Genomic DNA, 27,152 nt, shown 5'->3' with positions numbered 1-27,152 from the left:
ATTGAAATCAACAGGTAGTAGCTCAATCGGTAAAATGCAAGAATTTCATTATTTTCACGTGAAGGTGAAGAATGTGAGTTCAATTCTTGCGACAGTAGGAATTGACTTAAAAAAAATTATTACTTGTTATATATATATATAGTATCTATCACTTGTCTGGTGAGTTTACAGCTTACGCAGTTTACGCAAGAAGAAAAAAATAAGTAATTTCTATGCTATCTAAACGGATATAGGTACTTGTGTTTTTTTCTAGGATTTGAAAAGAAAAGAAATTATTGTTTTGCTTCACTCAAGAATGTAAGGGTATCTTTGAGATTTTATCGAAAGACTAAAAATCAAGCCAATACACAAGATGATTTAGAATAATCTTTTAATAATTTTCAAAGAGGTCAAACATATAAAATTGAATAATAATAACACAAAAACTTGAGGACACAAACACAGCATATTGTTAAAAATTTTAAATACCGCTTCCCTTCACAGTTTGTTTCAAGACATAGTTTCAATAATTATAGAAAATATATTTACAGATAGCTCTAACGGATACTGAATGGATGCTGGATCAACCATCTCTGGTCATGGCTACCATTTGGCGACAAAAATGAAGAATATCGAATATTCGATAATCTCGGTGATATCACCATTAAAACTCAATTCCGTCATTTGTTCTAGAACATTCCAATGCTTGTAATGGAGCTATAAAAAGCGTGGACAGATAGACACAGAGGCAGTAATCAAGTGGAGAGATTATCTCCAGTGAGTTCTCTCAGAGCATTTTGTATTCCTACGGTTGTTTACCAAAGATTTGCTGCAAACATTTGTATTGTTGAATTTTGGCTACTTTTTTGTACCCTCTAGTTATGTTTTATTACCTATGTTTACGGATTTTCTTCATGAATAATGCATCGTTATCTATTGTTGGACTTTTCATTGCATATCTACTGAACCGATTCTTATATACAATACTCATTAAAGAGGTTGCTAGGGCAAAGGGGCTATTGGAGATAGTTTTGGTTGATTTTTAAGCCTTTAATTTTTTATGAGTAAAGCGATATTTTTAAGAGATTTTCATTGCACATGACTCATCTCCATTTGAAAATCTACGGTCATTTTAGCAACACATAGTACATGATTACGGTATCAATGTTTGTGTTGGCATTGTTTAAGATGGATTCCATACCTAATGACAATTTTGTTCAAGAACCTATCGAAATTCATGTTAGGAGATGCCACGCAAACACTTGCCGTAATGATGGATTTGGAAGTATCTAGAATCTTGTCCTTTTCACAGTTTCGTGTCGACTCCTGTTGTGGTCGTACTTTGCTATATCGACAGCATCACCAAATGCAAAGCTAGCTTCTTTGTGTACCCCTGATTTCACTGAAAATGACAAATGAGTTATTAAATATATATTACCCAACTGGGATATATAAAAGTCAAACATTTATTAATAAATATCGTCTATTGTGCTTTATTGATCAATTAGCTAGATGGTACTGTTTTTATGAGAAAATAAATACTGTGTGGTGAAAGCTTATAAGCCAGTTAACAGCTATGCTGCACGAGCAATTGCTTTTGTATTGTGGTCATGCTACTGGACTGCGAACCACAAGATCCCTGGTTCTATTCTCGCTCATCGCCAATCCTCCACATTGGTAACCTCGGACGATGAACCTTCAACCTTCGTACAGCTATTGTGGCGCCATCTACATAAAGCATACCAAATTCGTCAGATTCACTTGACGCAGCAACACATAAAGACCGCAGCAACCAAAGTCGTCAGATTCACTTGACGCAGCAACACATAAAGACCGCAGCAACCAAAGTCGTCAGACTCATTTGACGCAGCAATAGCAACCACTCGCCCACACACGCTCTCCATAACGCTTGAAGCTACTCAAATGGATGCAGGCGCATTATAATCAACAGCTAATACATCACCACTCAACAGCCATATCGTTCGTCTCACCTCCAACTCACTGGAGGGAGAGTCTGTGGTGAAAGCTTATAAGCCAGTTAGCAGCTATGCGCCACGAGCAATTGTTTTTGTATCGTGGTCATGTTAGTGGGCTGTGAACCACAAGGTCCCAGCTTCTATCCTCACTCATATGAATTCGCCACAACTGCTTCGTTAATGATCAATATAATCATTATCCATACTTGACGTAACTATTAGCAGATAAGAATAAAAAATCATACGTGTTCTAATACATTCTTCTATTTTTCTTTTGATTTAACAACTTATGCTGTGACGGTTCGTCTACTGGAGTTGAAGAATTACACTGTGTCCCTGTAATAACTTCAGTTTATTTATTTTTTTCTCTCAAAAGAATTTCTAAAGCAAGAATACAATAAAAATATGTGATAATCATTTGTCAATCATATAATTTCGCAAATTTTCACTGTTATTAAAATATATGAAAAGTTATTCTTAAATGAAGCTTTATTTTTCTCTCTCGCATTTTAGACTATTGTTATGAACCACTTCTCAAGAATTAAAATTCACTACTCACTCATTGAATTAAAAATTATTGAACCATCAAAAACAACCAATAAAATATGTCATAGCACATTACCCATATATCATAAAGTAATATTCACCTATAAAAAAATTTCAGATCAAGTGAATATTAATTCAAGCATATAGAATAAAAAATTGAAATCGCTTTTAAATATACAAGGTGTTTTCTCTAATCGAGGTTAAATAGTTAATATCCACGCTACTAAAAATAGACATATTATTCTATCTGGAAAAATATTTTAACTCATAGGGAGAATTATGTTTTATGTTGTTTCAGTCAATTAATATATTTCTGAAAATTTTACTAATTCTAATTTTTTATACAGTCCTTCTGCCCTAATATTCATATTTAATAAAAAAAATTGTTATTACTCTAAAACAAATGACAAAAGAATCTCATAATTTTATGAATAAAATTGACCGAATTTTAGCCGTTTAATCAAAATAGAAGTCGTTTAAAAATTAATTTTAAGGAACAATTTGAAAAGTAAAATAATGTTGCATGATTTCAATTTAAAGTTGATTCCTGAAGATCTCTCCCAAGAACCCGAATTTATTTGTAAAATTCATCTCAAATAGTGATTTTCAATGTTTTATAAGTCGATCAGTTCGAATAGATTTAGTTTTGTTTAAAATGTTACATAATATTTTACTAAATATGATTGATTAGACCGGGAAACTGAATAAAAGGTTAGATTTTGTAATTCTTTTAGAAATACGTTTATTGATTCAACAACATAATATATAATTCTTCTCATCATTTAAAACATTTTTCTGTCTACAAATATATGTCTATCTCTGACGGTTTAGAAATTAGCTAGTGTGTCACAATAAAAGTAGACACCCTGTATATTATAATATTCAATCTTATAAATCGATGTTTTGTGTTTGTTTAAAATGTTACATAATATTTTACTAAATATGATTGATTAGACCGGGAAACTGAATAAAAGGTTAGATTTTGTAATTCTTTTAGAAATACGTTTATTGATTCAACAACATAATATATAATTCTTCTCATCATTTAAAACATTTTTCTGTCTACAAATATATGTCTATCTCTGACGGTTTAGAAATTAGCTAGTGTGTCACAATAAAAGTAGACACCCTGTATATTATAATATTCAATCTTATAAATCGATGTTTTGTGTTTGTTTAAAATGTTACATAATATTTTACTAAATATGATTGATTAGACCGGGAAACTGAATAAAAGGTTAGATTTTGTAATTCTTTTAGAAATACGTTTATTGATTCAACAACATAATATATAATTCTTCTCATCATTTAAAACATTTTTCTGTCTACAAATATATGTCTATCTCTGACGGTTTAGAAATTAGCTAGTGTGTCACAATAAAAGTAGACACCCTGTATATTATAATATTCAATCTTATAAATCGATGTTTTGTGTTTGTTTAAAATGTTACATAATATTTTACTAAATATGATTGATTAGACCGGGAAACTGAATAAAAGGTTAGATTTTGTAATTCTTTTAGAAATACGTTTATTGATTCAACAACATAATATATAATTCTTCTCATCATTTAAAACATTTTTCTGTCTACAAATATATGTCTATCTCTAACGGTTTAGAAATTAGCTAGTGTGTCACAATAAAAGTAGACACCCTGTATATTATAATATTCAATCTTATAAATCGATGTTTTGTGTTTGTTTAAAATGTTACATAATATTTTACTAAATATGATTGATTAGACCGGGAAACTGAATAAAAGGTTAGATTTTGTAATTCTTTTAGAAATACGTTTATTGATTCAACAACATAATATATAATTCTTCTCATCATTTAAAACATTTTTCTGTCTACAAATATATGTCTATCTCTGACGGTTTAGAAATTAGCTAGTGTGTCACAATAAAAGTAGACACCCTGTATATTATAATATTCAATCTTATAAATCGATGTTTTGTGTTTGTTTAAAATGTTACATAATATTTTACTAAATATGATTGATTAGACCGGGAAACTGAATAAAAGGTTAGATTTTGTAATTCTTTTAGAAATACGTTTATTGATTCAACAACATAATATATAATTCTTCTCATCATTTAAAACATTTTTCTGTCTACAAATATATGTCTATCTCTGACGGTTTAGAAATTAGCTAGTGTGTCACAATAAAAGTAGACACCCTGTATATTATAATATTCAATCTTATAAATCGATGTTTTGTGTTTGTTTAAAATGTTACATAATATTTTACTAAATATGATTGATTAGACCGGGAAACTGAATAAAAGGTTAGATTTTGTAATTCTTTTAGAAATACGTTTATTGATTCAACAACATAATATATAATTCTTCTCATCATTTAAAACATTTTTCTGTCTACAAATATATGTCTATCTCTGACGGTTTAGAAATTAGCTAGTGTGTCACAATAAAAGTAGACACCCTGTATATTATAATATTCAATCTTATAAATCGATGTTTTGTGTTTGTTTAAAATGTTACATAATATTTTACTAAATATGATTGATTAGACCGGGAAACTGAATAAAAGGTTAGATTTTGTAATTCTTTTAGAAATACGTTTATTGATTCAACAACATAATATATAATTCTTCTCATCATTTAAAACATTTTTCTGTCTACAAATATATGTCTATCTCTGACGGTTTAGAAATTAGCTAGTGTGTCACAATAAAAGTAGACACCCTGTATATTATAATATTCAATCTTATAAATCGATGTTTTGTGTTTGTTTAAAATGTTACATAATATTTTACTAAATATGATTGATTAGACCGGGAAACTGAATAAAAGGTTAGATTTTGTAAGCCAGATAACAACTTCCGGAAAAGAGAGTACTCTTTTGTCTAGTGGTTATGTTACTCGGCTATGAACCCTAACGTTGCGAGTTCGAACCTCAACCCGCACATTGGTGACCCTGGTTCTGAACAACCGCATCCTTCATTCTGCTGTCGTGGCTCCATCTACCGGCAGCAACCACTCACACACACTCGCCGTCGCCCGCCATAACACTTGGCGCGATAACAACGTTCGTCGCTCGCCATAACGCCTGGCGCGATAATCACGTTCGTCGCTCGCCATAACTGGCGCGATAAACTCTACCGACTCACTGGTGGGGGACTGTTGTAGTGGTAACATTATAAGCCAGATAACAACTTCCGGAGAAGAGAGTACTATTTTGTCTAGTGGTTATGTTACTCGGCTATGAACCCTAACGTTGCGAGTTCGAACCTCAACCCGCACATATTCAATCTCATAAATCGATGTTTTGTGCAATGAAGAATACATTTTCTCGAGCCTAATTAGAAAAAAATAACTTTTTTATTCCTTTTCAGAAATGTATGCAGTTCAACAGAGATGAACTAATATGGGACGTAAAGAACCAGATATTGGCAGCGCTTCCAAAGGTAAGATGTCCGATCTATTAAAAAAAATAAACACACATTTATATTGACTTCTATCCTACGTTGATGAAGTTTGATCATTCATACAATGTAAAATGAATACTTAGAGCATTTAAGTTGAGAGAAAAAAAATATTTTTAGTTCCTCCCAATTTATTATGAATGTTTTGAAAGACAATGTCAGCCGTGAAAAGCAAGAATTTAATTTTTAAAAAAAACTTCTCCAAAATTACACCAATGTTATATTAGCAAAACCACAAACATTACTAAGATAAATTTGAATTTTTAAAAAAAAAGCCTTGTTGAAATGTATGGTGAATAGATTCTGAAAATCTGCTTTCAACAAAACTGTTTAGAACACCAGAAAACGAAAAAAATAGGATAAATTTGACAAGATTTTTCTTTCTTACTGTTCCAAACAAGAGAAGATCAAGGTATTAATAAGATATATTAAAAAATTAATTTATAACATAAAGGATAAATTTCCCACTTGTTTTCCTTGTCACCATTGTTGAAAAATTCCGCAGATAAACTTAACTGACATTCCTCCAGAATTTTGTACCGAGCTCACATGATGTGGACAGCACCTCGTTTCACACCTTCTTTGCAAATTAGATTCCATAAGATCAAAAAAACATTGAAGATTGATAAATTTATCAACATTCAAGTCTGTGTACATGGTGAATTCTTGATGGAATCAGGTATCGAAGCCACGGCTCTCAATCTCTAAATAGTGACTATGATTAAACGATTGAAAGTCACACAACTGCCTTTGTGAAGTTCAAGTATCTCACTTATTACAGGGACTTCATGGGATGCAGCAAATATATTTTTATCTGACATATATTATATCATTATAAATTATTTAATTATTTCAAAGATAAAATTAATAGCGCAATTGATGAATTCTTTATCAATAATCGTATATTTTTTTACTCCTTTTGGAAATTCATTAACAAGCCTAAACAAAATCTCACTCTAAATCATTTTTAGTCATTAAACGTTTATATTGGATGTTCAATGTAATCAAGACCCAGTAGTTAATAGTAGTCTAAAACGTCGAAGATAGTTATATATTTCTAATTGGGAAAAAATGCTTCAAAAAGTATGTCAAGAATTATATTTATGCGTTAATGTCAATAAACGTACTATTAAGAAAATCTGAAATCTAAATTTTCTCAACATTTCTATTTCCCATATGTAGTATAATAATCTCGACACACTATTATATTAGACAAAAAAAATTCCAATTTTCTACAACTAAAACTAACCGAATTATGATAATAATACTTTACTCAGTATGATGAATAGTAATATTTATAGGTGCATGAATACATAATGTAGTCTTCACAGTTTTTTCAGCAACATGTTTACTGGCACAAATAAAATAATAAATATAGTTCTGGCATAAAATATAGTTATTTGCATCATTTAAAGTATTTTTACAACTGGAAGGATAAGTCCTGTTTTTAATGAATTAACCCCACACCACATCTCCGTTTCTAGAGCTCATGTGGCCCCTTTCCGGTTTGGCATAGATGTAGGTGGACTTTATTAAAAAAAATTACAAAACAATTACAAGGAAATAAACAAACAAATGACAAGAACTATAAACAAACATTATAATAAGAAATTATAAAAACTAGAATGGAAAATATCTTGAGTACAAAAAACTGGATGAATGAGCATTATAATGTACAGTATGAGTGAAAATATAAAGGAATTATAAATATAAGTAACTTGAGGGAGGTTAAAGTATAAATAACTTGAGGAGGTCTTGGTTTTTAACGGATTAGAAATTATCAACTAATCCAGTTAGATCCTATATCCAGTTTAATGAATCATTATGTCTTATATTAATAATCATCAGTTAAAGCATCCCATATTTACAAATATAAAACAATTGAAAAAAAACATTTTTGCCTAATCAAGCGCTAAGTTCTATTTTTGTTAGTTATTCCCAATGAGTTTAATTTTGTTTCATCCCATTTTGTGACAAAATAAAACTCCCAAAATATTTCTGGGATTTTATTTCTTGGTCAAAACTTTCATTTAATGAAGTATAAAATCGTTCAATTTACGTCAGAATGAAAACAAACTGGGAAAAGACAACCATTGCCTATTTTTGTTTTCATTTAAATATATGTTAATATCAAAAATATATTGAATATGTATTTTTTTCTTTCGTATAAATTGAAATACCTACATCATGCGAGAATTTCAGTTAAGATATTTTCCAACAAATTTACTCATATAATAACAGTTCTATCGTAATCAAAAACTTTTTCCAACTGATAAATTTTTTGCGTCCTCAAAGATAGGAAATAGAAAATAATATAGAAGAGAATATAGACTAAGTTTCAAAGAAAGAAATACTTCGTCATACAATGACAATCACAAAGATAAAAAAAGAAAAGCATTATTTATTTTTTCTTTGAAGATCACAAAAATTAAAAAAAAAAAAAAAGCTTTATTTTATTATCAAAAGTTTAGACATTATGAATATCCATTTATTTCCTTTTTCACTGAATTTTTAATTCATGTAACGACAATACTTTCGACTTTTGAATAAAATAAAGAAAAGTTGTCGAGTTTAATAGCCGAAAAATTCCATTTTAAAATAATTTATACATTACCTTGCATGAGCGAAGGCTGCATAATCGCGATTTTGGAAATCATTTTCATGACAGTCATGCTCTATATTTTTGGGACATAAAAGCAAATTTGTTTCTTGCGGTGTATGTAGCGCATGGAAATTGCCTCTTAATTCTCATGTATTCTTTTTGTGTTCTGCAGGAGTTGAAGGAAGGCTTCAACTACGGCCTGTTCTGCCCTCCGGTGAATGGAAGGGCGGGGAAGTTTCTGGACGAGGAGCGACCCCTGGCGGACTACCCCTTTACAGACAATTCGGCTTATGTCGAAGTTAGTATCAAAACTCATTTTTTTTTTTTTTTTTCCTTTAACATTTTTTATCCTTGAAATGAAAAGACAGTCGCACATAAATAAGTATATTTGGCAACGCACAGATTAAAAATAAGTATGCTTTAAGATTAAATTGTCAGTAATTGTAAATTAAATTGTTTGATTAAAATCGACTAAAAAAAGCGATGAACGGAAACAAATTTCGGGAAATGAAGCGATGTAACTACTTAATTATAAATGAAATTAAAACTAAAGTTGAGAAACTGAAGGAAAATTAATTTTTTAAATATAACTTAATATTAATATAAAAAATAGATCAACTTAGATTATTTATTATCCGCGCATGTTTATTGCCATCACCGCTTTTCAAACCAAACCAATACATACAGGCAAAAATCGACATTGTTAGTTAGCTAAACGATTTTTTATTAACAATTAATGATAATTTAATAACATAAAAAAGTTTAAAAACTGTTTGAGAGTAATTTTTTTTAAAATGTCCCTCCTAAAGATTTAGATATTTAAAAGAAAAAAAGGCTTTCTATCTGTTTTCAAATCTAAAATAGCAGTTTAATATAACTGTAGCCCTACAGCCACAAGAACAATTCTTCAAACCAATGATAGCCCTGGAGGAATAGAAACTTTTGAAACAGGACATTAACTTGACAAATGGCCGTGCTATGATAAGCCAATTGTGAAGCCTCACTATATATAGGCTTTTCAAAAAAAAAATTCTGTTGAAATAGTTATGACTTTATCATCCCGATAGTGCCTCTTTCGTGAAAATGAAATTGTAATCGGAATCTTTGTTCAAAAACTTAAGCTCAACAAAATTATCTTTAAAGAAGATCAAAATTTTATTTTTTTATTAAAGAAGATGAAGTTTTTCAACTGAAAATGGTATAATAAAATCTAGGCAATGGAAAGTAATTTAGTCTCAGTATTCGGAAAGGAAAACGTATGCATTTTTCGGGATGAAGGAGTTAATATAACTTTCATTAAAATTATCTAAATATATTAATACTTTTTAATTCAATCGTATTGATTTTCCGGATTAATAAGGATTTCATATTATTCTGAATTGCACTCTAGACTATCAATAATGTGAATAACTTAAAATGTGATCATTTTCAGATCACTTTTTTTCGAAATTTTATTGCTAATTATGCACTAATATCATTCAATAAATAAATAAATTCTGAATCAAAAGTAAATATATTTAGGTGAAAAAAATCATTATCGAAAGAAAGTTACATTTTTATGGGAAATATTAATATGAAAATAAAGCCAAATAATGTAACAAAAATGTCAAGCCAATTTAATCTTGGAACCCATTTATGTTATCCTGTAAGAAAAAAGGATGTAATGCAACAGTATCATCATATCATCTAACATTTGATGGCATAGTGATGTCCTTACGTCAAACAAAGTAAAGTAAGATGTTAGATAGCAAGACCAGTTACTTTTATCTATATGACTGATATATCGCTTCTGCAGATTGTAAAAGCAGTTTCCAGTTTATGTGGCATTTCTCCGCAAACTCTATCCCTATGTTGGATAGAGTATGCCATTGTGAAAGATGCTCCATGGCATAAGCAATAAATACACTTTCTGTTATATCTTTTCAGTTGGATAACTGAAGAAAGTAATAAGCATATAGTTTCATTTTTCATCTTGAAATATATATGTTTAACAAAACTCATTCTTTTATGTCAAAAGATAATGGCTTATACGACTTTTCATATTTAACTTTCTTTCTAAATGCCGTCTACCATTCTAGAAGCTAAATAAAAAAAATTGAAAGAAATAAGGTTACACGTAGATTTACGAGAAAAGCTCTGTTGGCAAAAGTATATGTATTTATTATTTATCAGAACACAACCTCCTTCAAAATATTGGAACTGTGCAACAAAACATTTATTCATGCTTTCCTGGAAAAATTAAAATTCATTTTGTGTTTTCTTCTAAGTTTTATATTAAAACTTCGCAACAATATGCAAGAACCGACCTTTCAACTGTATCTTTGCTCTAAGGAGAAAGAAAATATACATAGGAGCTAAATCTAGTAAACAGAAGAGATGTAGACGTGCCTATTAAGAAATTCATGAGCATAGAATGCTTGTGTACAAACAGTAGAATCGTCGCGAAGAATATAGTTCTTCCTGCGTCATAGATCCAGTCACTCTTCTGGTGGTAATTATTTCCAAAAAAGATACATAAACTTTTTTTTGGATGGGGGGAAATACCATAAATTTCAAAAAGCACATTGAGTGGCGTATTTTACTTAATTCGAATCTTTAAAAAATGACTATGATTTACTCCCTGATCCCATAACGTTTCTGAATCAAAATATAATGACTCAGTTCCCAGTTTAATAAAAATAAGTTTACACTTTACTGAAAAACCTCACATTCGGTAGTTATTCTATCTTTCTGGCTATGTTGAAATCGCATATTAATAACACAATTGTTGAATATAATATTATTACAGAAACACGTAAGATAAATACAACGATATCATTTAGCATGCTGCCTAAAAATATTACAGGTTGGCATCACTGCAATCATAATCCTATAGTATTATTTGCTGAAGCTCAACAAACTTAGTCCTGAAATTTTTTTTGTGATATTTTTATAGGAAAACAAAATGAGTTTCAAAAAGAAGTAAAAATTGAATTTCATTAAGAGAAATAACACATTTTAGAAACTAGTTTTTACTTTAAAAAAAATTTTTTTAAGAATAATAGACTATAAAATGTTGAAATATTATGAAAATTATAAACGGTTTTTAATTTATTGCTAAATGTAGCTTGAAGCGTGTAATACTTGGACAGGATTTGTGCATTGTCGCCTTTGGAATATTAATCATTTATATCAGCACGAAGGTTTTCTTGAATAACTAACCCAATGCGAGTCCTCAAATTAAAGGAAAATTTGAATTTGCCACCATTCGCGCAGTACAGTGTTGACAACCCTATTGAAAAAACAAACATTTGACAGCTGATAGCATAGGTTTAGTAAAAATGGATCATTACACGATAGAACAACATGTCTTCATTGTTGAACAATATTTCAAAACTAATGAAAGTCTGGCGGCCACAGTTTGAAAATTTGAGAATTGGCCTCCTAGATCGTGTGATTTAAAACCATTGGATTTCTTTTTATGGGGTTATTTGAAATCAAAGATCTATTCCAACAATTCCACAAATAATCGTGCATTGAAGGTGGAAATTCAGCGCTGCATCACCGAAATTCATCCACATTTCTGAAAATGGTCATGGAAAATTTCGACATAAGAGAGCGCATGTGCCAGTAGATCCATGAAGGCTATTTGCCCTATGTGTTATTTCATACATAACCCTATCCTGTGTACTTTACTATTCAATAAAAATATAACAATTAAAAAACTGTTTTTAATTCATTCAAATCTTTTGTTAACAGGTTGTTCTATCGTGTAACGCTCCATTTTTACCAACCCTAAACTATGAGCTGTAAAAAGGTCTTTTTAATAGGGTTGTCAACACTTTAATGCCCGATTGGTGACAAATTCAAATCTTGCATTAATTTTGGAATACCCTTTAGTTTCTTCGTTTATAAGAAAATAATGTTTTCTTGCTACAATTTATTTGTAATTAGATAGCTTCTTTCGCTTTATTGAATGGTATAGATACTATCGCCACCTATTTACTGTTATTTTTATCTTAAGACTTACTAACATCTGCTCTGTTACGCTTAATTAAAGAAGTGTGAATCATTTGAACTTATGAGTCTCTTATGAGTCTCGCACTTGATTATCGCCTTTTTTGTATCATTTACATATAAAGATAATGGCATTGCGTTTTCCCAAAGTATGTTTTTATATGAATGCATTATTTAGTGATAAAATATTCACATTAATGATCTTGTAATGAGTTCTCTATCTTTTTTTCAGTTGAGGTATAAACGTAGGATATATAAAATTAACATGGAAGAAAAACAGCTGAAACAATTACATAGTAGGGTAAGTAGCTTGTTTCCCCATCTAAATGTATGTCCCTTTCCTTAAGCTATCAATAAAAATAAAATATCTTTTCATGAGTCATATCAATAATAAAAAGTATATATATCTTGATTAAAATACAACATAGTTAATAAAAAACGTAATTTTATAAATAGGTTGTATAATTCTTGTATTAATTCTTTTCAATGTTCAAAGTCATAGTTGGCTCAAACGTTAAATAGGAATCCATATATATTTATTATAGCAAAAGTTCTACTGGATTATCATCGTTATATATATTAATTTCCATTTCCATTTTTGAAGTTAGATAAATTCCCATTTTAGAAATCTCGCACCTAAAGATGCATTTCATAATAAAATGCACAATCTATTAATGTGTTGTTATATGGTGTTACTTGAAATATAATTGAATATCGTTATCAAATTTAAATCAACTAAGTCCTTTATGATATAAAAGATGATCATAATTAAATTACGACTATTTAGAGATAAATTAGCAGGGCCAGACACAAAACGTACTAACTTGACCCTGACAAATGGAATTATAAATGAAAAGTTCACATTTTCATCTCTAGAGGCAAAAGTAGAGTTGTAGGTTGAATTCATCATTTTAATTTTCAATAAAATAAGCATAAAAATTAAATAAAGGAGCGTTAAGCTAAACATTAACATTAACATAAGCTAAACATTTACATTTTCATTATAATTTCCTTGTAGATAAACAAGGGAAAACTCATGGCAAAGTACAAATAGTATTTAATTCTTTCTAACGCTATTTTTCTGTCTATGTTAATAAGTACCAATAAAATTACACCTTTCATTTTTTTTTCTGCTTTTCGCCTTGCAAAATTATATAAATATTACTCAGTTTTCTAAAAAAGCATACAAGTAGCTGGGAACAAAATAGGTTTAGTTGAAAAGGAAAATAGAAATGTAAAATGCATACAAAAATACAATTTTTAGAAATTTATATTTATTGAGCACCGAGAAAAGTTTTAATCCCACGAACAGGAAAGTATTGAAGGTAAAAAGGAAAGGAAAGAACCGCTTCTCTTTGAATAAGTATTTCCACCGAGACTTATTGTCAGAAACTTGTAAACAACTTCCGGCTTTATTGAATTTTCTCTGTCTGCAGTCTTGAATTTTTCCAGATTCGCTCTATAATATATATGCATTTCAGCATGTATGATATTAAACCCCCCGAGGTGATTCTACTTTTCTTTCTCGTTCTTTGTCTAATTTCATCCGTCGAGACAGAACTTAGAGCATTAATATTTATTATATTAGAACTTAGTGCATTAATGTTATACTAAGCAAAAATGTTATATTTTTATTACTATTATTTCACTTCTATAATACTACTAATTTGATTACACGTTTTGCTAGAGGGAAAATATATTAAATTATAGAATGTGAGTTATCACATAATAGTGAGTTTTTTTCGATAGGCATTAGTAATTTTTCTTCCCAAGTATTCTGATTGTTCAGGAAGCGGAAATAATTCGAATTGTATGCAAAGTTATAGCTTTCCTTATATTACAAATGCAACATATTTCAAGTGTTTTTAAATTTTAGTTAGCAAAATATCGAATTTTTATTTTTATAAATTATTTTTATAGTGCCAGTAATTTCATTATTTATTTTTTCAGAGGAAAATTGTTTATTAAAGTACATAGTTCGTCAATACTTTTTAGAGAACATAGAAATGAATATACATGAGATATGTTTCATGTTCTACTTTATTCGATATTTATATTTTGTTTAGTAGGAATGTTGTATAAAAAAAATATGAATTATACTAAATAGTATCTACTTCTCCTACGGTTGCACCATACAAAATGACCCGAAATTCGCACAACTAAAACTTTCAAAAAAAAATAATTCATTCGAAACTGAGCATAAATGATAAATTATTCATAAAATGATGCCACTATTCTGTTGTTAGTTAAATATTGTTTGCAATTTCAATTACAGTTTATTATTAATTAAAATTCATTATCAGTCAGTTTTTTTCAAAAAAGCGATTTTTTTTTAATTATATGTATATTGGAATGTATTCTAATTCACAATACAAAAAAAACCTTGAAAATTTCATATAATTATCAGTTGAATACCAATACTTAAAGATTGGGTTGAAATACAGCCTACTTTTTTAATTCAGGAGCTTCATAATATAGTTTCTTAAATTATTCGTAAAATTTTAAATAAATCAATCGATAAACTTCTTATCTATATGGTTTTTGCTTTATAACTAACTCTTTTTTAGCCTCTTCTCAATATCACATTTTTTACAATTAAAAAAAAACATTTTGCTTTAACTGACACAATTTTGTTTCACATGTTTTTTTAATCAATTTTAAGTACAAATATATATATATATATATATATATATATATATATATATATATATATATATATATATATATATATATATATATATATATATATATATATATATATATATATATATATATATAGAGAGAGAGAGAGAGAGAGAGAGAGAGAGAGATTTTATAGCATTTTTCAAAAACAGATCCATTCCGAAAGTAGTCACATAACTTAAATGAATTCGAAACAATTCGCCTTTGGATTTTCATATTTTTAATCCTGCTGTTGCCATACTCAAAAATAAAATATTTATCGCCTTTCTTTTTGCAGTCCAATCTTCGTCGACTTATCGACCACATCCACAACAATCAGGTAGAGAAGATAACTAAAATGTGCTCAAGAGGATTAGATCCCAACTTCCATTGCCAGGAAACTGGAGGTAAGTGGACTTTCACTGTTACGTATCAACTGAACTATCTGAAGAGCGTGCCAGAGAGTAGCGCTGTGATGTAACATTTCCTATAGAATGCCAGGTTTACACTTGGCCAATTATAAGGCGGCCAGTTGGTAGCGCATGCGCAGAAAGGGATTAATTTATGTTTGCCACGATTTCATTAAATAGATTGAGGCATTCCATGTTTGGCTATAAATTGCCGTTTTGGCATCCCTGAATTGTTTTTTTTTTCTCTGCGTATCATATTAAAATGATGAATATTTACATAAAGAAACATGGTAAAATAAAAAGAAGGTCAACATGCCTAAATTTGGAAAACTATAGAAAAGAAAAGGCAATTAAAATGAAAAAAAGAACACAACTTTGCATCAGAAAGAGCAAAAAATGTCACAATTAATCTAGGATAAGTGATCATTTTTTTTCACGCCGAAAAAAACCCCGCCAAATTCTACAAACGCATGCGCAGTAAGAAAAAATACTATATAGCGGCTTGTAGTTGTCCCTTCGGGACAATTACTTGTCATCAACCGAACACCACTTTTCAGCCTTTCTATGCATGCGCTGCCTATTTGCAGTCTTATAAATTGGCTGAGTGTAAATCCGGCATAATACATAAGTCATGAACTACAATACAAATACGTGTGAACATATTTTATTTTTAACTAAAAAAAGCAGGATAAGTCTATATTTATTTTTATTTGAGAGAGAAGGTAAAGAGCGGAATGGCAACAGCCAGGTGTTTGGAATCGAAAAATAATAATCCAGTAGAACGCAAATTACAATCTGTACGTTAAATTATGATGTTCGTTTTCAATGTCTAATAAATGTTTAGTTTTTCCTTTTTTAGAAGAAATACCTTGTGAATAATTTTATTAAATAGCTAAATATATGAGAAATTAACATATATTGTACAAATCCGAATAATAGTTCGTAAAGGAAAATGGATACGATTTGTTCGCAAAAGCAAACAACCAAAAAAATGTTTATTAGTTTTTTTTATTATTTATTTTTTATTGTTTATTAATTGAACATGAATACGAACAGTGAGGAGTATAGCGACAAAGGTTGTTATCCCATATTTATTAGTTATTCCTTATTTAGTTTGTTGTTTGTTTTGCCAAATTGTTGAAGTATTGGTTTTAGTACTACATTTGGCGAGTTTCGGCTCTTTCACCGATAATTAATTATTGAAAAATGAATAGTAAAGCTTTCAATTTAAGGTTCGTACATTAACTGTGCTAATAAATTTTATTGCATGCTTTTATTTAATCGACCTTCTCTCGTACATATTAAGATGGACTTCTGTAATCGATTTGATGAATAACTAGATTTGATGAAAAAGATTTTCTTACTATTGTCTACAGATTATATCTGTCTTTAATTTTTAACATTTCGAAAATAAATCTGAATTTACAGCCGACATCCTGATAAAAGTGATCAGGTCAAAATGAAAAATAATGATAATATGTTGTTATTGTTTCAAAATCTCATTTCTGTAACATGAGGAAAAAATTAACTGCGCATATCAAAGAACACGACATACATTGCATACTGATAGTTTATAAATACAGATGATTTTTTTTCTTACAGAGATGGCATTTTAAAACAAAAATTCATTATCTCCTTCACTCCCCTCCTTTTTTTTCTACCTAAACGTTTTTAGACTCGCGCGCGCGTGTGCTTGTGTGTGTGTGTGTGTGTGTGTGTGTGTGTGTGTGTGTGTGTGTGTGTGTGTGTGTGTGTGTGTGTGTGTGTGTGTGTGTGTGTGTGTGTGTGTGTGTGTGTGTGTGTGTATTTTCTTAAATACTGAAACAAAATAAAGACCAATAGTAATTATATAAAATCCGAAATATTAACTGATTCAGACATTAAGATTTATAAAATATGTGAATGATATAATAATAACAAGAGTTAAAGGGGGGGGGGAGTAAGAGTTGTCTCCAATAAATACTCTATACTCTCAAATAAAAGTGTTATTTTTCCATAATGTTGAGGACCTCGGGCGTGAATAACTTGAGAGCTCAGATTTTTATATTTAGAGTCCGATACATGACAGTTTCATGCTTCGCACAAAAAGTAAAGTAAAACGGTATTTAGGTATAGTTAATACAATGTCAACGGCGAACAATAATTATAAATCAGTCTATTAACATGCGATCCTTGACATTTTTTTTTGGGGGGGGAGCGATTAATCGCTGGGATATGGTTAATAGCACTAGAAAAACAAAACTGTATTTTGAATATATATTTTTTGAGACCGACTGAAACAAAAATTTGATCCAGAACTGCAACTGTAGTCACAAAAATCACATACTGAATTTAAATCATTGAGTGTTTTGAATTATCGCGTTTACATCAATGTAAAATCGATAGTTGGTTAACACCTTGACGAATTCGATTCAAAATTTGATACAGATTTACACTTGGAACACACTGTACCCAACTAGCTCTTTTCGTTTCGTAGTCATGTTATCTTACATTCAGACAACTGGACAGTCAGATTTCCTCTATATGGATTTCGTCAAATTTTGATGGAAATATACAAATTTAGAGTAATGATCACTCGCCAAATTTCATCCGTCTAGCACAATGAGGTGTTGAGTTATCCTGTCCATGGACAGATAGACGGACAAGCAGACATTTTCCAAATTTTTTATCATATGAGAACATGATGTTGTTTTGGTTAGGGGATTTTGAAGCTCGAAATCGCGTAGGCAATAAATAGAGCATAAATGGTAGTTTTCATCATCATCTTTTAATCGCACATATTTTTTACCTGCTTTTACCAGTATTGCATTATTATTATGCATGCTTCTTTGACAGCAGATGAGTTTTTAAAAGATTGACGTAGAACTATGACATCATAGCTGTTATTTCCTCACAAAATCGGCCGAGCTCCAAAACTTTGTTTTCTAGCTAGAAAAATTGAAAATGAAAGTTTTTAAAAAAAACTATCATTATATATATATATATATATATATATATATATATATATATATACAGAGAGAGAAAGAAAGAGAGAGAAAAGTCTCGTGATTATTTCAAACTGGTTTAAACTGGTTAAAGTAATTAAGACAAATAATGACTTAAAAATAATAATGTTCTCACATGATAACTTGAAATTTGCGATCGTAGATATCATTTTAATTTATTATTATTATTATTATTATTCAGTGAGATCTGAAGCGAGGTGATTGATCAGAATCTGGGAATTCGAATTACTTGAAGGCTACAGGACTTTCTTTTTTGCATACTTCATCTACAAGAAAGCGAAAAAAATTAGTCTAATATTGATAGTTCAAACAACCTATTTGCTATGCACATTGTTTCCCGTCGAGGTCTCTTTTTCTAAGGAAAAAAAAAGACTCCGATTTTCGTGACTAAACAGGAAATTTTCTAAGAAAACGCTTTCGTGACAGCGAAGAACCAACGTAATGGAATTAAGAAGCAGGGAGGAGGGGGGATTTCTTGGGAACACACATGCTGAACTCGACATGTGACAGCAATGATGATAAGAACACAGCAAGAAGAGCTTGGAAATGTATCGATCAGATCCCATTATGAAAGAAAGTATCGCAGGATATCCGTTATTATAAGATAAGATTTGTATCTTCTTGACGTTTTTTTTTTTTTTTTTTTACTTTCTCGAATAAGAAGAATACGAGAAGAAAGCATTATAATCGCCAAAAAAATTCGAACTCGAGATTTTGACTAAGTTCAGAACGTCTCAGAATCCAAAAACACATTTTTTTTGTTTGAATTCTGCCTGTCTGTGAAAGCGATAGCTCGAAAACGCCTTGAGCTAGGCAGATGAAATTTAATGTATGGTCTTTGCAGCAAATTTGTAAATTTCAGTCAAAGTTTAAGCGGAATGTATTCTTAGGGTGTTTGCATGTCTGAAAGCAAGTGAATAATGCAAAGTGGAAAGAGCTAGATTCATGAAATTTAGTACATAATTTTAACGTCCAAAATGTAGATCAAGATAAATCAATCAACGAGTTAATCCTCTGACTAATACACATTTCCATGCATGTAAGCGCGATAGCTTAAAAACGCAACAATTCATGCGATCAATTGTTGCGTTTGACATCAATTTTATATGCGATTTTGTTAATAAAATTGTAGTTCCATGTCAAATTTTAATTCGAATAACTCCGAAAGAACTCTTCCAAAATAATACGCAGTTTTCTTCCCAATACTATAGGGTTTTTGTACTCGGTATTCTTTATAATATATAATTCTTGAATAGCTTAGCACTTATTCTCTTTACTGTATACAAGAACCCTCTTAATGGAAGCGAGTCCTATGACGTCATAATGTCAATAAGAATTTAGATGTTTGGATAATAAAATTGCACATTATTTTTTTTTTGCTGTAATATAATTTTATTTTCTTATTTCTCATAGAAGTATCGCAAATAACAATCGAAATCTGTCTGCGTCAGCTTTCAACAATGGAAGAAAATCACTCGATTAAATATGTGAAGTGGTTTGAATTTCAATGCAACAATTAGACTTGTAGAAAATTATAGAGAAAAAGTCCCAAAATTTCGACTGATTTTTAATAAATTAAAATTTTAATTAATATTTTTTAAATTGTTCCAAGTAAAACTTCTCATTCCTTCAAAGTATGTCTGCGGCAACATTAGTTACTCTTATGTCAAACAGTTGTCCCTCAAAGCGCCAACAAACACACACACACACGCACACACATTCTCCTTTATTATTAGAATTAATGATAATACTAATTATATCGAAATCTTAATTAATCTCCTACTAATTATATCGAAATCTTAAGAATGATAGTATTCACCAACTGAAGGAGACGACGGCTGATCTTCAACTTCATGTAGACGAACGCATTTGCTAAAAAGGAGAAAATTACAAAGTCACAAGAAATAGCTGAATTATTCGTACTTTTCTCCTACACAGTAAATGCAAATGCCTGCGTGAAGATCATGCTTTTGTTGTTGTGACTTATTGCACTTTACAAGCCTGCTGACGGTTATCTGTCAGCAATTTAAGCCAAGTGACAATCTCCTTCTCTTTCAGTAGCACCAACTAGGGCCAAGAGTACGACTCAGCTACTCACGCGTCACAACCCTTTTTACGGGGAGGAATTCATTCATGAATTTCATTCACTCTTCATCCACAGATCGTAATTTAGACCTGAATCAGAGAACGATCACCTCTGAACCAGTATCCCTAGTTGTATTACTCTCGACATGGAGGACTTTCAGACTACGACAGATTTATACGTACGCCAACCACCACACACACACACAGAGAGAGAGAGAGCCTTCGGCCGGCGGGATTCGAGCTCACAACCTAGGTGATGCGAGTCCAATGCCCTACCAACCAAGCTATCCTGGCCTCGGCTTTTGCAGAAAATCAAAATATCTATGACTCTTTTGAAACCCAACTTTTTAAAATGTTCCCTTATAAAGGTGTTATCTTAGAGAAAATCTTGTACGGTATTGGCATACAATAAATGTAAAATATTAATCTTTTGCTTGAATTTAGCATTTTTACAGAATCTATCGTGTGAAACTTGGCGAGTGTTTTGGCGCTTAATCCCTGACATCCGGTGTTCAAAGTATCCGAAAATCAAATTTGTGTTTTAGAAAAAAATTTCCAATAGATTGAAACAAAAAAATTTACACTTGCAGCCACAAAACAACATATACCAAATTTCATATATTTAAATCATTTTGTTTTGAATCATCATTTATATGTTTCTGAAAGAATAGGATGATTAACCCGTTGTTGGATTTGGCTCAAAATTTGATAATGTCTACACTATAGATGTCAAATCTATGTACTAAATTTTATCTACTTAACTCTCTTCGTTTTGTAGTTATCATGTTAACTTTTATTCGGTCAGCCGGACAGACAGATTTTGCTTAAAATTTGATAGAAATCTACAAATATGATCTGAAGGTCGTATATGAAATTTAAGTCGTCTAGTTCAAAGCGTTTTAACTAGAGTAGTAAGAGCACAGGAAATGATTTTTAAAATTAATAATGAAACTCGAGTTGTAATTTATTACAATAGACATTATAAAGCGCTTCACTTTGGATGATTGATTAAAATACTTAGAACCAAGATGGAAGTGGGTGAGTGCAATTCATAATTGAGATTTATCGATAACTCGGCAAAATTAATGAAGCATGAAATGAACAAACGGATCGATTTGTCCCTCCATTCAGAAAATATGTGTTGTTTCAGAGTGGAAGACAAATATTTGTTTAAGATTTATTAAATCAAATGCTAAGCATGATTGGCCGTATGTCGTGATGAATTAAATCGATTAGTAAGAGATTTGTACTTCCGTTTCTTTGTTTTATTTGTTTATGTTATTACAAATGTAGGGTTTGAGGATTTATCAAGGAGAACTTCAACTCGCGCTAAAGAAGCTTTCATAACTAAAGCCCATACTCTTCACACAAAGAAACGCTCTTATATATGCTGATAATCGAATTTGTTGAGAATTTAGAATATTTCGAGGGATAATTCAATTATCTTTTTTTGTTTGCTTATTTTCTGCTTATTTATGCATTTAGATTAATTAACCATTTAACAAAATTCCAATTGTAATATCTTTCTCAAGTTTGATTATATTACGCCTTATTGTTAGTATATCAATTTGAAGTGAATACTTAATTGAATTGAAACGAATATTTGACTGAATCGAATTTTATGTATAAATGTTTGTGAAACTATAGATATTTTATTTGTAGGGTATATTGCAAATAATATTTACTTTATGTTATATAAATGTACTTTGTGTTGATTATTATTTGTATTTGCATTTTCTGCTCCGTATATTTTACAAATTGGAGTTTTTTGATACTTTTGTCAACTAACTATATGTTTTCATTAAACATCTTTCCTATTTGTAAATAATTAGAAATTTTATTACCGATTTATCACCCATTTCCTGACATACAAGAAATCTGAAATTTTTAATATTTCTTATTCTTATCGGCAATACTGCATTTTAAGATATTCAGAATCTAATTATTAATTAATCTGTAAATTTTCGCTCCATATGAAAAAAGCCAGCTGGTACGGAATTGCAGAAAAATTCTTTAATGAATTCATAATTTGTTCATTATAATGAATTATAAATTACATTAAAGGTCAAAGAGAAGAAAGTAATGTTTTCATTAAAAATTTAAAGATTAAAATAAAATTACAAAAGCATGAAGTAATAAGTAATCAAGTTAAACCATAATGAATATCAAAATGAAGAAAATTTCGAAACAATCATCAGTTTAAAAATTCATTATAAATGCGATTAAAATTCCAATTCATTTATAATATTTGTATCAGCTCCTCTCGATTTTATTATTTTGTTTTTATCTACATTTTAGAATGCAATAAAAGCCATTTCTAATAAAAGTACATATATAACTACTTTTTTTTTATTTTACTTCCCGTCTTCTTATCAAGTTTTATTAATCATTTTTTAGAAATTACTTTCTGCCCACACTTCGAATTAATTTTTATTTTCTCTTGTATGTAGTATAGAGAAAGTATAATAAACGTCAAAAAATTCGGATTTGAGATGTTGACGAATCATCCTCCACGATTTAGACCACCCTGAGTTTGATAAACGCATTTTTAGAAAATGTCCATCTGTCTGTCTGTTTATGACAAAGATAACTCAAAAACGCTTTGAGCTAGAAGGTTGAAATTTAGTATACGATCTTTACACCAAATTTGTAAATTTCTATCAAATTTTGAACAAATTCTGTTACAAAAAATCTGTCAGTCTTCTGTTCGAATATAAATTAATGTTATAATTAGATAAAAAAAAATAGCTAGATGGATAAAATTCAGTACACATATTTACCATCTATAGTGTAAACACCTATGAAATTCCGAGCCAAATCCAATGATAGGTTAACCATCTGTCGGTCTGAATTTTAAGAAACATATAAACACGATAACTCAAAAACGCAGTGAGTTAAATATATTAAATTTGGAATGGGATTTATCTTTGCATCAAATTTTTATTTCAATTAATTGGGAAAAACACGTCTAAAACACAAATTCGATTTTCGGATGCTATTAACTGCATGCCCGGGGACTAATCGCCAACTAATTCGCCGAAGATGACATGACAGATTCGGTAAAAATGCTAAATTCACTCCAAAAGATAATATTTTGTAACTATTTTACGCTAATACCATGTAAAGCGTTCTCTGGTAATAACACCTATATTAGAAAGTATAGCCATCCCCTCCTGTAAAAAGGGGATGTGCAAGCGAATGTGTGTGTGTCATCTTCATTTGAGCTAGAAGTCAGACGTCTGCCATCGGGTGCTCAGGAGTCTTTACCCTCAGAAGCTACTACATCCCCTTTCCGTGGTAACTCGGACACGACATCGTCATCATCATCATTAGAAAGTATGCGAGAAAAGTTTGGAGAGACAACCCCTACTATTTATTTACGCTTATTTCAGCCTATAAAAGCAAAAGAAATTTCTCTTGATATAGTCATCATTCTTATCCTGGTATAAAGAACCTATTATTTAGGCCCTTTTTTTTTAATTGAAAACACGACTGAGTCGTTTATTCTTTTTTTTATCCCCCAAGAATCTCCACTGACCCTGGCGACCTCCCTGAAGCATCCGGCGAAGGTGATCATGGCGTTAGTAAACGGAGGAGCTCACTTAGATTTTCGCACAAAAGACGGGGCCACCGTGCTTCACAAAGCAGTCGAGAAGAACAACCTGGAAGCGCTCAGGGTCAGTACATCCATTCAAACCTACATTATTTGATTATTTCCTTCATTTGGTTGACAATGCTGTATTAATAATCGAATTGATGTGCTTGAACAGACGCTTCTGGATCTTGGCTCGTCCCCCAATTACAAGGATTCTCGGGGCTTGACTACCTTGTATTACTCCGTCTTGTACAACAGCAATCCGCAGCTCACCGAAATGTTGCTCCACGATCATGCCTTCATCGGAACGGCAGATCCGCACGGATGGCAAGAAGTGCATCAGGTGAGATTTCTTCCATCTAGACATCTTTCCATCTAGACAAGTTCATTCACTTATTCTGTAACGGATTTCTTCAAATGTAGACTAAATATAGTTGCTAACTTTTAATAACACTAAGCTTCTAGCCTTTAATAACACTAAGCTAATTAAATGAAGCGTTAAAACATCATTTTTAATATTCTGGTACTTACCTTAAAAGACTTATTAAAGGCTAGGCTAAAAGACTCTTCTCTAAAGTTTAGGTTCAAGATAATTGATTAGACTAAAAGACGCCTGTATTTTGTTCAAATTTGTAAAACTAGTTCGGTAACTCTTCATTACGGTTTAGGTGCAAATTAACTGACTAGACTAAAAGGTGTCTATTTATTTTCAAATTTGTAGAACTAGTTTCGGTAACTCCTCAGTTAAGATGCAAGCTAACTGATTAGACACCTGTTTATTGGCAAAATCTTTAAAACTAGTTCGGTGACTCTTTTCTAAAGTTTAGGTGCAAGCTAACTAGACTAAAAGACGTCTCATTTACTGTTGAAATCTGTAGGACTAGTTCGGTAACTCTACAGTTTAGGTGCAAACTAACACCTATTTATCGTCAAAATCAGTAAAACTAGTTCCGTAACTACAGTTTAAGTACAAGCCAACTAATTAGACATTCATTGTCCAAATCTGTAAAACTAGTTCATTAACTCTTCTCTACAGTTTAGGTACAGGTTAACACACTAGACTAAAAGACATTTATTTATTGTTAAAATCCGTAGAAGTAGTCCGGTAACACTTCTCTACAGTTTAAGTGCAAGTTGACTGACTATATTAAAGACGTCTATTTATCGCTCAAATCTGTAGAACTTGTACTAGTTATTTACTAACGGAAGCTGATTTTCCAGGCTTGTAAATACGGTCTCGTTCAACACCTGGAGCACTTGCTGTTTTATGGCGCTGACATGAACGCGAGGAATGCGAGCGGGAACACGCCATTGCACGTCTGCGCAGTTAACGACCAGGAGAGCTGTGCCAGGGTGCTCCTCTTCAGAGGTGCCGACAAGAACGCCCTTAACTATGCTAATCAGAACCCCCACCAAGTGGCCATCATTGCAGGAAACCTCCGACTGGCCGAGATTATTAAAAACCACAAACCGGAAGATGTGGGTGAGTTGCTAGTAGTTATTTGTTTTCATGGTCAGTAACTTTAAAATACCGCCAAACTTCAAAGATAAATGAGTAGCACAGGCTTCTAAATATGAAAGTAGCATGAATGCATATAATTAAAGGCCTGAGATTATTAAAGATGCTAATATGTAGAGTAGATTCATATTTGATTTTTACTAATGCATCGAAAATTGATCTAGCACAGAATCAAAGAGGAAGAATTAATCTTAATCCCAAAGGTAAGCCTAACTTCCTGAATTCGATAAAGGGCCTAATTCGATAGAGTGAATTTCCCATTACTTTAAACAAAAGAACTTGCTGAAACAGGTCTGACATTTGAATACATATTGTATGGATCATTTCAATATGTGTTAATTGTCAGATAACAAATACTAAGCCATCACCTCTGTATCTGTGCATCACTATCGAATGTTTAATAATTTCAACATGCAGGATGATATCTCTGATGTTTAAACCAATGGAAATTAAAGTATTGTAATCTTTTAGAAATACTTGAGACAAATTCGAATTCACTAAAAAGAGGAAAAGTTTTATTTCATATAAAATGTTAACATGCTATTAAAATGAAAAATGAAATAATTTAGCAATAATATGCTCATAATGGGAATCAAAATCAATAGAAAGGGCTAATTCGTTGCAATATTTCTCTAATATTAATACTAATACTTTTGTATCTGTTGCACAATAACAAAAATTCATTAAATGGTGTTTTTGTTTTGCATTAACAGAGATTAATATAAACTTAAATATCTGATTTAACTTTAAAAGTAATTGTAAGTTTCAATCCTCATTATGATTTTTTAAACTTATTTCGCAAGATGCATGTTATTTTATATAAATTTTTTGATTTTTTTTTTTATTGATTTTGCTAAATATTAATGAAATAGAAAAATTTTATTCTAGCAAAAAACAACTTATTTTAACGTTTGGGAAATAACTACCCAAACTATAATATCAATACCATAAATAAAAAAATATTATTTTCATAATGGTAAATAGAATTTGCGCGTGTTTGTCGAATATTAATATATTTATAAAAAAAATTAATAAATTATTGCACAAATAAAAAATATTGATGAATATATTTATGTTTCTTTAATGTTTTTTCAATGTTTCCATTTAATATATTTGTATTATAAATAGGTATGCAAATATTCATTTCCTGCACATATATGTCCAATATATGCATTATACTGTTAACAATTATATCCCTTAAATTAGATCTAACTACATATTGCACCCATCCTAACCCTATCTCATTTCATTCGAGTTTGTTTTGTGAAACCTTGCCTTAGTTCTTTAATCCATTTCTTAGCTTAAGTTTATAATTTTACTAACTGGGGGTT

General features: G+C 30.5%; 1 protein-coding gene across 4 annotated transcripts in view; it reads left to right on the top strand.

Annotated features, from left to right (window-relative positions):
- The window catches only part of LOC129988488 (SH3 and multiple ankyrin repeat domains protein 2-like), a 136,227-nt gene that overhangs the window by 78,789 nt on the left and 30,286 nt on the right, over nt 1-27,152 (top strand). For all 4 annotated transcript variants that reach the window (XM_056096728.1, XM_056096727.1, XM_056096726.1 and 1 more), the window contains exons 3-9: nt 5,859-5,930; nt 8,723-8,848; nt 12,779-12,847; nt 15,506-15,614; nt 24,233-24,384; nt 24,478-24,645; nt 25,524-25,785. In XM_056096728.1, the coding sequence (XP_055952703.1) occupies nt 5,859-5,930; nt 8,723-8,848; nt 12,779-12,847; nt 15,506-15,614; nt 24,233-24,384; nt 24,478-24,645; nt 25,524-25,785 (958 nt within the window). The remainder of the gene's footprint in view (nt 1-5,858; nt 5,931-8,722; nt 8,849-12,778; nt 12,848-15,505; nt 15,615-24,232; nt 24,385-24,477; nt 24,646-25,523; nt 25,786-27,152) is intronic.

Source organism: Argiope bruennichi, chromosome 10 (assembly GCF_947563725.1).
Source record: "Argiope bruennichi chromosome 10, qqArgBrue1.1, whole genome shotgun sequence".
Classification (NCBI taxonomy): Eukaryota; Metazoa; Arthropoda; class Arachnida; order Araneae; family Araneidae; genus Argiope; species Argiope bruennichi.
Note: the sequence above shows the minus strand (reverse complement) of the source record. Positions and strands in the feature narration are given on the sequence as shown.